At 39.0% G+C, this 13864-nt stretch overlaps 1 protein-coding gene across 5 annotated transcripts in view; it reads left to right on the top strand.

The window, feature by feature from the left end:
* LOC109966702 (rho GTPase-activating protein 21-like) overlaps positions 1-12643 on the top strand; it is a 39359-nt gene extending 26716 nt beyond the window's left edge. For 4 of the 5 annotated variants that reach the window (XM_020611772.1, XM_020611771.1, XM_020611770.1 and 1 more), the window contains 15 exons: positions 93-132; positions 261-398; positions 2288-2596; positions 2672-2733; positions 3041-3147; positions 6145-6257; positions 6971-7123; positions 7259-7337; positions 7620-7693; positions 7807-7896; positions 7985-8110; positions 8215-8259; positions 8404-8497; positions 11154-11185; positions 11291-12643. In XM_020611772.1, the coding sequence (XP_020467428.1) occupies positions 93-132; positions 261-398; positions 2288-2596; positions 2672-2733; positions 3041-3147; positions 6145-6257; positions 6971-7123; positions 7259-7337; positions 7620-7693; positions 7807-7896; positions 7985-8110; positions 8215-8259; positions 8404-8497; positions 11154-11185; positions 11291-12289 (2461 nt within the window). In that variant the 3' untranslated portion in view covers positions 12290-12643. Of the gene's footprint in view, positions 1-92; positions 133-260; positions 399-2287; positions 2597-2671; positions 2734-3040; positions 3148-6144; positions 6258-6970; positions 7124-7258; positions 7338-7619; positions 7694-7806; positions 7897-7984; positions 8111-8214; positions 8260-8403; positions 8498-10808; positions 10834-11153; positions 11186-11290 lie in introns of all 5 variants that reach the window. The other variant, XM_020611773.1, reaches the window with a different exon arrangement.
* The last annotated feature ends 1221 nt before the right edge of the window (positions 12644-13864 follow it).

Here is a 13864-nt window from a genome sequence, read left to right as displayed (position 1 = left end):
GTAGTGACACAAAAATCATTTGAGCCAAGCACAGATACTGTGTATACTTTGGACATGGTGTTTTTAGAACTTGTGTGCTTTCTGCTCCACAGCAAATTACCAAAAAGGGTCAAGAGTTTTTTCACTGAAGTGGTGAGTAGTTAATTATTAGACTTGAACACATGTACTTTTGCTTTTGATTTCTACGTTTGATAAATTTCCAGCAGCCAAATATACAGTGTCCACTGTGAATCTCTTAATATCTTTACACTGTGTTTCAGTCTCTGGAGAGACTGCAAGCTGAGGAGGAGGCCATATCAAAGCGCCACTCCACTTCTGAACTGGGAACCATTACCTTCAGTGATGTTCGCAAGGAGGGCTGGCTGCACTACAAACAGATCCTCACAGAGAAGGGAAAGGTACAGATGGGGTCAAGTGTCGCACCAGTTTTGAATGGGATTTGGGCATGATGAGTGATTGAATCAAGCTGGGACAAGTATGTTCCAGGCTGAGTCACTCAGTATTGGCAGGTAAAATGTATACTTTGTTATATGTAAAGAATCTATCTCAAGTCTTTAGATTCTGTTCCTGTCAGTTGTTATCATAAAGATTTATTGAACATATTTTTAAGACTGACATCAGTGACCCATGATGGCAATAAGCAGTGCAAGCCAATTGTCATTTGTATTTGTTATGGTACAAGGGTATACAGTACAAGACTTGATTATTTGATTATTCTGATTCCCAGCAGCTGAATGTGTTGTAGTCTCTGCTACCTCGTTTTTCCCTGGGAGTCTGGCTCTCGTCACCCCGGTTTGGCGCCTGCTGCAGCTGCAGTGATAGTTATGTGCTATGTGCCGTGCCTCCCTCTCTTCAGAAGTAGCTATGCTTGACAGTGTGTCGACAGTCTCACATGTTTCTAACAGCATGTCCTATAAATGATAGGAAAACTTGAGTGGCTAAGTGTTTTTTGTGCTAAACAGCTTCACAAAACTTTTCTGCAGATGTGCAGGACCCACTTTTATATCTCTGCCAATGTTCACAAACTGCGCTGGCTGTAACTGTGTTGTGTCCACCAGTCCTGTAGTGGAAATTGCTACACAACTGTGTTGTATTTATTGTAGACATGAAGCAGTCAGCTTGGTGAGATACTTTATTTTAGTGCCCACCAGTTGAATGCTGCCTGTTAACGTTGTGAATTTCTCTCCAAACTACAATACTGTGTAACAGTCTCCCATTCTCAAAGGGTCAGTTGGAGTGTGGAGCAGAGTGGAGGAGGAATAGGGAGACAGACGGCTGGGTGATATGGAGGTGACTTATTCTAGAGTCTCATACTAATGCTAGCTAGATTTTGAATTAATCCTTATTGTTGCTTCAAGTATAGTTGTTAAGTGTGTTGTCTGCAATGTTTACCCTGTAATAAGGGTTAGGGTTAAAGTTCAGGTAAGGTCTATGCTCTGTCCCAGCTGTCAAGGACTAAAAATCTGTGAAAGACGGTGGTCTTTAAGTGTGGCCTGTCCTATCTTATTAGGTTTCATCTGATCATCAAGTGTGCCCCTGCCTGGACACACACTGGAAGCTGATTAGCTTGGACTCAGCTAAGCCCCACAAACTGTTGCCACACTTACCAAGCTTTCCAGAGTAGCACATTTACAGCACCAATTGAAATTCATCTTAATTGTGAAACAAGTGGCTCTATACTTCAGACAAGTAGATCAAAGCAAACTTCTCATGTTCAATTAGTGACTGAACATTTTACTGGCTGACATGTCCACTGTCACTAGCAGATTGAATCAGCTGTGGAGAGGTAATGTTGGCTGATTAATGGTAAGTTCACGAGTCGCTTGAACTTTCTCTTTCTGTCTTCTGCTAACTGGTGTGAAAATCAGAACCCTCCAAGAGAGTGTTAAATATGCATATAATGGTTAATACCGAGCATGCCTGGGTATCTAACTTACTACTTAAAGTAGTAAACCAAGCTAGCAGGCATGCTCAGTGTCTGATTTATTCACTATACTTTCTCTATTGAAAAGATGAAAAAGAGACCTTCTGGAATCTTTTAGATCTTATTTTAATCCCATGCACACCACCTTGCCATGTGGAAAAATCTAGCCCTGGACAGTCCTGTCATGGCAATGGACATTTCCTACTATAACTACTGTATTATTAGCCAATCACTGTTTAGGTGAGGTAATTAGGGAAAAGTTAATTACAGTAAGAAGTCACACCATATAACAATTTGGTTTGTGACCTCATGGTCAAATAAAAAAAAATTAAAGGCTATGTTCTTCTTTCTGTCTCAATGTAGAAAGTTGGTGGTGGCATGCGGCCGTGGAAACGGGTCTTCTCTGTTCTTCGTTCCCATTCTCTTTTCCTGTACAAGGACAAGCGAGAGGCAGTTCTTCACGGAGCAGGGGCAGGACTCAGCCAGGACGAACATCCTTCAATCAGCATCTACGGCTGCCTGATCGATATTTCCTACAGTGAAACAAAGCGCAAGCACACCTTGAGGCTAACCACACAAGACTTCTGTGAGTACCTGCTGCAGGCCAAGGACAGGGACGACATGTTGGCCTGGATCACGGTCGTCAGGGAGAACAGCAAGACTGACAATGAGGTTAGGTCTTAATATCTAGTTAGTTTACACAAACGCATATATACTGAACTAATTAATACTTTTCATGTATTCTAGGAGAATGGTATCACAAGACAAGCTCTCATCAACAAGAAGCTGAATGAATACAGAAAACACAGGTCTGAGTGGTGGATTATATTTAGCTAAAGGTCTGCCCCTTACCCTTTCTATAATCAGCAGTTGCTGTAACTCTGGGCTATAAGCTTGTCAGCAAAAATAACTTGAACTGCAGTTTCAAAAAAGCATAGCAAGGCAACCTTTTATTTGCTTAAAACTGAGATCATTAAATGAAGATGGAAGAAGAACGCTTATTGCCTGGGCCCTCCTTTTGCTCCTGAATTCCTTTAATACTGCAGCCTAAAAAAATAAGCCTTAGTTACAACTTTATTTATTTTTGACCATTTCTGTTTCTCTTTCTTCATACAGTCTGACAGGCAACAAGCCAGATTCCTCTTCCAGAGCCCAACATATGATACCTCCCTTCCTCCTGGCTAAGACTGACAACACATCAATGAACCGAGTTTTGAGAACTGGTGGGTACAAACCAGTGTTGGGGGTTATGTGTTAGGTAATAATATTACTTGCCACACAATCATAGTAATATAACATATATAATTAATATTAGTAATATTACTGATATAAATTTACAACACAGTGCATGAAAGCATCCATAGCAACTGCGGAACAAATTAAGAAGGAGCTGATAATTGATGAATTGTAAAGGAGTAGTTCCTGAATAACTTGGAATCAAGCACTGCATAGTATATAATGATGGGTTAATAGGAACAGCCTGGGAGATGTATTATTAATGAAGTGGTAGGAAATGATTAGTTCATAAGTATCTGTGAAACAGAATACCATCACTTTCTCTATAAGTTGCTCTTGATGAGCTAGCAGTCTGAAGCGACACAGACTAGTAACGACTAAATTCAACTCATTACTTAATCATTCTTCTGTTTGTGTACCTCCAAGTAAAGTGTCACATCAAAATGATTAGTTACATAGTTCTTCATTACTTCATGGTTATCTGACCATTACTTTGACTTTCTGTGTACCCTCAAGTAAAGTGGAGTATCATACTGAGTGATTACTGAGGAGTCTGTCATTACGTCATGATTATTTGAACATTACTTACCCCTTTGTCCCCTAAGGTTATACCTCATAGTGAATAGTTAGGCTATTAAATAGTTCCTCGTTACTTAATAATTATGGGTTTTTGGCTAGGAATTCACAAGTAAAAAATAAATAAACAAAAATCTGAATTTTCAAAAATATTTTAATCATAATACTCAGTCCGGACACAGTACATAAAAAAGTCTGAGTCTGAAAGCTCAGGGAAACTTCACTCATATCTTTGTCAGAGGTTTCTGAGGTAGTTGAGAAGCTCCTCAGTGGCAAGGTGTCAAGTGTGGATGAGTTTCACCCTGAGATGCTGAAGGCTCTGGACAGTGTGGGGCTGTCCTGGCTGACACGTCTCTTCAGTACCACATGGTGGATGGGAACAGTGCCTGTAGACTAGCAGACTGATGTGGTGGTCCCCATATTTAAACACTGCCAGGGTGCTGATAAAGAAGGCTCTGACATATTGTAGGATTCTGCCCTGGCCATGCAACAGTGGAAAAATTCCTTGTTCTTGTGAGGCTAGATCATGGGAGTTTGCCCATGCAGTCTACACACCAGTCCTTGGGGGTCTTGTGGGGAGTAGTGTGGGGGTAGTGTGTGTATGGGGTACTGGGAACACTGTTATGAGCCATCTGATCCTTTTATAATCAGTATGAGACATATGTCCATATGGAGGAGGAGGATAGGGAAGGAGTGTGTCTGGTTTGTGTCAGGTTTGGCAGGTGAAGCTGCCTGAACTCAATTATAATGCCAGATGAACAAAGATAAAGGATAGTCTCTTTTCTTGCCGCAACAAAACAAATAGTACCAAAATCCAGAATCACAATCAGGTTGATAATACAGTCCAAGGTCAGTGCTGGCAAACACATACAGCCGAGGGAACCACAATAGAGAGGTCAGAAAGGGAATATCCTAGGGTTGGTACACAACAGGCAATCAGAATCTGGGAGGATAAGGCAAGGTATGGTGATCAAACAAGCAGTCCGGGGTCAGAACAAGAGTATCAGGTACGAGAAAATGCTGGAAAGTCAGAGCTGGAGTCTAGAACAATCTGGCAGATTCCTGGTGGGAGGAAGCTGCCTATAAGGGAGTGAAAACAGGTGAAAACAATGAGTACTGATTAAAGTAAAAAGTCTATAGCTGAGATAAGACTGTAACAGGAATTTGTGTCAAAATAAAAGCATGAGACCAGAAACAGGTGGAACAGAATCATGACAGTTTGGGGACCTCAGAATCTGTGCTTGTTGCAGGTGATCTGGTTTTGTTGGCTTCATCAGAAAATGACATCCAGCGAGCAATGGGTGGTTTGCAGCCTGTGTGAAGTGACTGGGATGAGAATCAACACCTTCAAGTCTGAGGCCATGGTTCTCTTCCAAAAAACAGTGGGTTAAGAGTGAATGCTGCCCCAAGTGAAGGAATTGACGTATTTTGGGGCTTGTTCATGAGTGAGGGTAAAATACATGAGATTGACAGGGGGGTTGGTGCAGCGTCTGCACTAATGTACTGGACTGGCATTGTACTGGACTGTTTTGATGAAGAGGAAGCTGAGTCAGAAGGCAAAGCGTTAACATTTTTAAATTACCAGTCAATCTGTGTTCCAACCATCACCTATAGTTATGGGTAATGGGTAATGAAAGAAAGAATGACAGCAAATAGAAGTGGCTGAAACAAGTTTGGACATTCAGAGGGAGCTTAAAGTAGAGCTGCTGCCCCTTTGCATTGAAAGGTTTGATTAGGATGCTTCCTGAGCACCTCCCATCAGAGGTTTTCTCGGCATGCCCAACTGCTAGGAGGCCCACTGGTAGACCCAGAATACTCTGCAACGGTTCTATATCCCATTTAGCCTGGCAATGCCTCAGGGTCCCCCAGAAGGAGCTGCAAAACATTGCTGAAAAGAGGGACACCTGGCCTTCCTTAATAATTGGCAATACATGGATGGATGAACAAGATGTGTAGGTGATATTTGGCAAGTGTTTTGGGAACTGGGACATAATAATTTTACTTTATATCAAACCAAATCTTAGTGTATAAGGATTCTTTTTGAGAGTACACAAAAAGAACTTAAAAGTATAGTTACTGCCTTAGATAGCAATATTGTAATTTAACTTTTTACTGTTGAAGAACAGTAATCTGTAATTGATACATGATACAAATATGACTCTGCTTGGTGTTCACCAGCGCATGACAAGCTACTACAAATTGGTGTTACATGTGGCAGTGTTTTTCAATCATTCACTTTGACCTAAAATATCTAAACAACTGTTAGGATTGCCATTACATTTTGTATACGTTTACAGAGGATGAAGTCCAGTGACTTTAGCAATTTTCTGGCTTTCAACTAGCACCACTTTGCAGTCAAAATCTCAGGTTGTGCTCATGTCTGCATGTGTGTGTATGTGCGCACTCAGATGACAACAAGGCATTCTGGGGCATCAACATCATGAAGAAGGCAAAGAAAATGGGCAGTCCAAAGGCTTTTGGGGTTCGACTAGAGGACTGTCAGCCTGCTGTCAAAAATAAAGTAAGCTGTCAGTGTTTTATTATGAAGAAATGAACGACATGATTTATAGCACAAAAATAACACCAATTCCAAATCTTTGTCTTAATAACTTAAAAAAGTTAAACAATTTATTTCCATTAAAAATTTTTTTAAAAAGCTAAGTTTCACCTGGTTGATCTTTTTTTTTTTACCTTCTCAGAGTTCAGCCAAGTTTGGTAGCAACCATTTTAAAAGAAATGCTGCTGTTTAGTGGTATTGTGATATGACCTCATGGTGTGGGCATGTATATGCTACTACATGCCTTTATGACCCTTTAGACAATTAGATGAATCTGCTGATTGTTACTGGTTGAGTGTAAAAGTTACAAAGGAACAAAACTATATAAACTCAAAGGTTCACTTACACTACCTGAATTTTGATCTTAGGTTGTTGTTAAACATACTATCATACTGGATTTCAGGCAATTTCTGATGCTTTGTCTGAAAAGACAAGCCCATTGACCATATGAGAAAAGTTAATAAACATAGTGCAACATTATAGTAAGTATTCAGATTTAAACATCTCATATCATTTCCAAATAGATCAAGACGGTAATTTTCTACTTTCTTATTGCTTCTTCTTTTCTCTATGACTTCTCACCTGCCTGTTATTGTTGCTAATTCTCTTTAATTATTATTTATTTATTCCCTCTTTACTGACTACATCTCTGTCCTCATCTTACCTTCTGTCTACAGTTTGTCCCTCTGATAGTGGAGATGTGCTGTGGTGTGGTAGAGGCGATGGGTCTGGAGTACACCGGCATTTACCGTGTGCCTGGGAATAATGCCATGGTGTCCAATCTGCAGGAGCATCTCAACAAGGGCATGGACATCAACACTGCTGAAGAGGTGTTTTATTGCTCAGTAATATATATATTTTTATTAATTGACTGCAGTTTTATTTTTAACCAGGAATAATTTTGTCAGATTACATGTGTTGTTTTTATAATTCTATGCCATAAACACCTTCTTCTGTCTTCACAGAAATGGCAGGACCTGAATGTAATGAGCAGCTTGCTTAAATCGTTCTTTCGAAAATTGCCTGAGCCTCTATTTACAGATGGTGAGGCCAGTCATGTGTTCATTGTGAAGTGTAGTGTAATCCTAATGTGTGTATGTATAGTGTTAATGTAAAAATCTAATATAAATAGAACTTCAGTATTTTGTCAGTTTGGATGCAAATAAAAGAGCTTGTCAAGATTTATTTTTCCTCAAAAGTCCACTTGTGAGCTAAAGACACTGCATGGTGTTTGCATGTGGAAATTCTATTGTTGAACTAAGAAACATTTTATAAAAATACCTTTCATTGTACAGTATGTTAGTCATATTGCTTCTTTGCCAACAGACAAATACAGTGACTTCATTGATGCCAACCGGATAGCAGATGGAGAGGACAGACTGAAGACCATGAAAAAACTGGTATGTATCAAATTTCAGCAGAACATAGGGCAATCACAGGTTCACTTTATTTCATTTTTAAATACTCTTTACTTTAACTTTTTTTTTTTTAATTCCCTTCCTTATATATCAAGATCCATGACCTCCCAGATCACTATTTCCACACACTGAAGTTCTTGATGGGCCACCTCAAAAGGGTGGCAGATCACTCTGAAAAGAACAAGGTAAGCACACCCCCTTTCAATTAGGAGTTAGGGTTTTGTATTGATCATTGTGGACAATGATGGGGTGAGCCATGGACATATTTTTCAGATGGAGCCAAGAAACTTAGCTCTGGTGTTTGGTCCTACTCTTGTAAGAACATCAGAGGACAGCATGACTGACATGGTCACCCACATGCCTGACCGCTACAAAATAGTGGAAACACTTATTCTGCATGTAAGAACCAGCTGCCTCCTGTAGTGCAAGATACACTGTACCATTAAAACTAGCCATTCTGAATTTAAAGCATGCAGTGATGCCATGTTTTCTTCCTTCAACAGTATCAATGGTTTTTCAGTGATGGAGAGCCTGATGTAGAAAAGAAGGTATGTTATACCAAAGTCAGTGCCCAGAGCTGTCTGAGAATATCAGAGTACAAGTTTTGACATTGTTTGTACTCTGTACTTTTATACTGGGTACAGTGGTGCATTTCTTTATGTGTGTGTGTGTGTGTGTGTGTGTGTGTGTAGGCCACAGAGGAAAAGCAGGACATGCAGCCTGTGCCCAACATTGACCATCTCCTGCCTAACATTGGCAGGCTGGGCATGCCAAGAGAGACATCAGGTAAGGAGGAGTGATAATCCAGCATCAAATTCATAATCTAATCTGACATTCACATACAGTAGATCCATTATATCTATCTGATTAAAGGATAGTTCATTAAAAAATTTAATATTTTTGTTCTTAACAGTTTAGGGTGATTCAGTAAAGGTTTGATTTAAAAGATGCTGTATTAAGAAGCTGCATGAAGGTTTTCTGCTGGCAAAAGGAAAAAGTAATACTTTAATTTTGTTTATTGACGTGCCAATTAAATCATATGCTTTTTCAAATGTTCCTTTGTAAGAACATAAAATATGTTTGGATTAACACACTAGTATCCCATAAGGAAACAAGAAGCTTTGGGGCATTGTGGAAACCTTTTGTCCCTCTTGCTCTGCATTGTATATGTATTACTAAATAATTTGGGCTGAAACTAGTGATTATGTATATGGCTAATTTTTTTCAGTTAAGCAATTCATTGTTTAGTCTATCAAATGTTAAAAATATTGAATGTAAAGTTGACATATTTAAATATATAAATTATACTTTTAAATGTATACTCTGCTTTAGTGGTGCACATGATGTTAACAAATTTGCAATTCATTAAATGCATCCTAAGGCAATTGGCTGCATTACCCAGTAGATGATCAGTAGGCTTGGAAGGACTGAGAGTTTTCTGTTGTATCAAGACTATCTGTCCAGTCCATTATATATTTTTTGCCACCACATTTATGGGGAATAATTCCCCTGCTGTCAGGATATGTGCATAGTTCATTCACACCAGCTATACCAGCAACACCCTACAGTTTAAAGTAACACTTTACAATACAGTACAAAAAAAATTGTGTGGTTACTAATGAACAAATGAAGAATTAGTTAAGATCTGTTAAGTTAAGATAATGATTAGTTATTAGTAAACTGACTTTATGAATCATTCTTGTTGACCTGTGATTCAAACACTGTATGGCACAAAATAGTAACTACTCAATTATTATTCACTACTTAAACATTAGTTACTTTTGTGAACCATCAAATAGTCATACTGATTAGTTAAGAAGCAGCCCTTTATTACTTCTTTATTATACACATCAAATAATGTGCTGCTGTATTGTGTTCAACATACCTGGCCTAGTTGTGGCTTTAGGGCTCTTTTTTGTGTTTTAGCTAGCATTAATGCTGGTGATGTGACTAGCTTCCCTGGGATCACCATATTGGGTATTGTCACCGGTTTCATTTAGAGTCAATGGCTTGTATCTGTTTTGCTGTAGAAGTTCAGGTGGTGGTGTGAGCACTGGTATCCTCCCATATGATTTCCTACTTGATTTACCTCTGACAAATGATGCCCGACCAAGTCCTGGCTGGAGTTGATGCTTTTGGTCTTGATCCAATGCTGTGCCAGTAAGGCGTGTCATTGGTGAGAGCTGATGTGGGAGCCACCACAGCTCCGATATTGCTGTAACAAATCGAAGGCAGCGTCCAAGTCTGTGCCTGGGTGCTCTGTGTCTCATGGAATCCCTATTGTCTGTTCATTAGGAGTTCAGGCGGTGGTGGGAACACTGCTGAATCAGTGAATTGTTTACTGTTATGTATTTGAAGAAGCATTTCAATCTTCTTTTCTCTCTGTCAATTGTTCACACTCAGCTCATCGCGTTTGCTGAGTTTGGAGACATGGCCATGTCCCAACCTGAGGAGCAGTGAAGTTGAAGTCAAATGAAAACAGTATTCAAAACTATGGTCCTAGGCTTCTGTGCCTATCAAACTTAAAGTCCTAATGATTTAAGTGTCTAGTAGTCATTGTCGAAAGGTTTTTAGTAGAGAATACTGTGATATCAGTAGAAAAAACAAGCTAGGCTAAGTCCAAACAGAAAAAGCACCTGTTCTGTAGCAAAGCAGTCACTTTATGATATACAAACCTTTCTATCTGGATCTTATATTTATCTTATTTCTATCTTTAAATCTTATCTTTATCTGCTTGTGTAAGTCAGACAATATTGCACTATGACATGACTAGAACAGTTATCTTTCTAGTTTGTGATCATTTCAATCACAAGGAACAGTCTTTGGTATTGCAAAAAAAAGCTTGTAATATAGATGTCTAATTCTAATCAAAACTTCTAATGCTTTCTTTCTAAATATATCTCAGTCTACCCTTCACATTCTGTACTCCAAATACTACCTGTTGGCGACATTTTCAAGTGAAACTCAGTTCAGTGTCTTTTCTTCCCAGTAGGTCTCTGTATGATTTCTCCAAATGTTATGATTTCTGCCTGTCTATGCTTATTATGTTTCCCACTTTTTCTCAATTTGTCATTTTTTCTGCACTTCTTTTCTCTAGCTCAGACAGTCGATCAGCCCCTTCGGTAGGAGCCGGTCTTGTGTTAGGTGTTTCTACTGTACTTGGATTAATGTAACCATTCTTTTTCTTTCCATCAGTCTTGGTCTTGTTGATGTTAAAGGTGAACTCTAGCCATTTTTGCTACATAAAGTAAAAACAGTTGTTTGCCTGATTTTAAAGACAAGTCCTTACATAGCTGCTATGGTTTTTCCAAAAGTTTCCAGTACTGATAATGTGTGCTGTGATTAGCCAGACATCACATCATTTGTTCCATTCCTAACACTAATACCACCACTTGTTAAATGATGGTATGGTTCTAATTCACATCTTATTCTTCTCAAATAGATTGCACCACCAGGAATTCACTTAGGTCAAAGGTATGTACAAAATCTGTTACTTGTACTTCAATTGTTGGAATAGAATCATGTATTATGAAATATGTATAACACTACCATTATTTGACTGGGATTTCAACCTTTCAGGATTCTTCACAATCCAAGAAAGACCTGAATGCCAGGGACTTCCTGCCCAAGTCCATTATCTCTGTTGTGACCCGCAAACGTAAGAAAGGACTCGGTACCCACTTGCCAGGCAGCAGCACTGATGAGGAATCTGAGCATGAGCCAGTCAAAGCCAGCAACTACAGGAAGGAGGAAAAAGGGGAAGAAGATAGACGACACAAAGAGGCAGTCAAGGGAGAAAGTATCAGTTCTAAAAAAGACAAAAAGGATGAAAAGGGAAATAGGGTGGAAGCTGTAGAGACAACAGAGGGAAAAGATTCAATGGTGGGAGGAGAAAAGGCTGAAAAGGACTTAGGGAAGGAACTAGGCAATAGCACCGTAAAATTTGAAAGAGTTACTAGGCAGAAACCAGTCTCGTTAGAAACTGCACCACAGCTTTTTCCAAACAGTTTCCTCTACTCACACCATCAGGGCAGCTCCACATACTCAAGAGCCCATCCTGTGACAGATCCTACTTCCCACTTAAGGTCTGACTCCATGGCAAGAACACATCCCACTTTCTGCATCTCCCCAAACAGGCCTCTCAGTCTCTACCAGGCTTCCAGCTTTCACAGGACCCAGCAACCAGACTGGCAACAACCAGTGCCAGTTCACTATAGGAAGACCAGAGGTGGGAGAACAAGGAGTGTATCCATGAATCTGGACCTTGAGCTGGGCATGAGTGAGGACAGAGTCAGAGGGTGGAGAGCAGAAAGGGTGGAGGTGATCAGAGTCACTGGGGGAGGATCAGGTCAGCATAGATGTGTTGGGGTTCGAAAGGGATCATTTGTTGGTCCCAGGTCAATTGAGCAAATAGATAACCTCCCTTGTCTTGCCCAGGAGGCCCCTCCTCTCTCCTCCTCTCTTTCAGGATCCATAAATCAAAGCTTCCCAGGATCTTCTACTATGGTCCCGAGGACATTGGTCCTAGACCCACAGGATTTTACCAGATCATGGTGCTGCCATACAGTGGTAGTTTGAGTGTTTCATCTAATAAACGTTACTTTGCACTTGCCCTTTTCTCACTGGACACTGGCAATGAACTACTTATGTTATGTTACCTGGAAATCCCTGTTGTCTCATGACTCATCCATCTTACATTGAAGATTTAATCTCATAGTTAAGGAATTCTTTCTTCTGATAATGTTCTGGCAGTTGGGGCAAAGGAAATTTACTATAAAATAACCATCTCCTTAAAAAAAAAAAGAGTAGTTGTCCATTTGTCCATAATTTAATTGGAGTTTGTTGCTTTACTTTTACATGAAATCTTGTGTATTTAAAAGGTTTTAATGTTAAATAAATTCTAATTTATAAAACCCAGTGATTTGCATTAAAAAATTCTTAAAAAGTAGGTAATTATATTTACAACAATATAATGACAATTTTTAGATTATATGATTTAATATTTGTGAGTTTCACTGTAATTTTATAAAGGCCAGCTCTTTATTTGATATAAAGAACTTTCAGTAGCAGTTGTTGAAGCTATACAACAGCATGTGAGGCTGCTCCTGGTGACTTTGTAAAACTTAAGTATATGGGGGCAGACCCTGAATTCCATGCTAACCTTCATCATGGTAAGCTTCCAAACATGAATGGGTTCTTCAAAATAAAAAACAAAATAAGTCACAGAAGAGTTTTAACTCCAAAACAATGCACGCTGGGAAGTTTGCTAGTTCATATTTCATGTAGAATTAAAGCCACAATCTGTATTTCAATTACAAAAATTGCTGTATTTTATGAGTTCATTTACAGTATTTTATTGGTGCCCCAGCTGCTCAAATATTACCTTTTGAACAGGTCTTTCAAATTGTGAAATAGTATTGTATTAAGTAACAGTAAATATTCATAAAATAACATGAAATTTGTAAATGTATTTTACCAGTTTTTGTCTTTTTATGTAGAGAAAATGAACCTTCTTTTTTTAATTTTAACAGCACTTCCATGTAAACGTATACTGCAGTCAACTTAAAAAATGTTACACTAGATGTTGTTACACTAGATGCTAGATGTTGTGTAATATGTTACACAACATCTAGCCATGAAGGACCTTTTCACACAGCTGTCTCCAACAGTGTGAAAAGAGGTTTTGTACTTTTGCACAGAGAGAATGGGACAAAGAAAGTTGTTAATATTGGTTTGGATTTTTGAGATGGAGCGCATTAAAAACAGCCAAAGGGTTCAGGTTTAATTCAGATGTGGCATTCTTCCTTGTGTTATTATGATCTAAAGCTAATGTGTTTGGTTTTGGTGATGTAAGTGACCTAGCACGATCATGATTTTACCTTTATATTAAATTAAATTGATTTGTAGTGATTGAAGCTTTGTGAAACAGTGTTTGTGTCACATTAGCAGCAACCAGAATATCCTACTGGATTTCCAAGTTTCTTCAGTAGTCAGCTAATACTACCTTTGGATTGAGGGTTGTATTTTGTATAGTTTGTCGCTGTAGATCTACAGTTTATGTCAGGAAACTATGAAACAGAAGATTATCAGGGGCAGTGAGTGGTTTATGGTGTTAATAGGTCAAAGGTCAAAGTGTTTATTTGTCATATGCAC

The sequence above is a fragment of the Monopterus albus genome, unplaced genomic scaffold, assembly GCF_001952655.1.
Source record: "Monopterus albus unplaced genomic scaffold, M_albus_1.0 scaffold117.1, whole genome shotgun sequence".
NCBI classification, from domain to species: domain Eukaryota; kingdom Metazoa; phylum Chordata; class Actinopteri; order Synbranchiformes; family Synbranchidae; genus Monopterus; species Monopterus albus.
The sequence above is the reverse complement of the archived record's forward strand: the minus strand, read 5'-3'. Positions and strand labels throughout refer to the sequence as shown.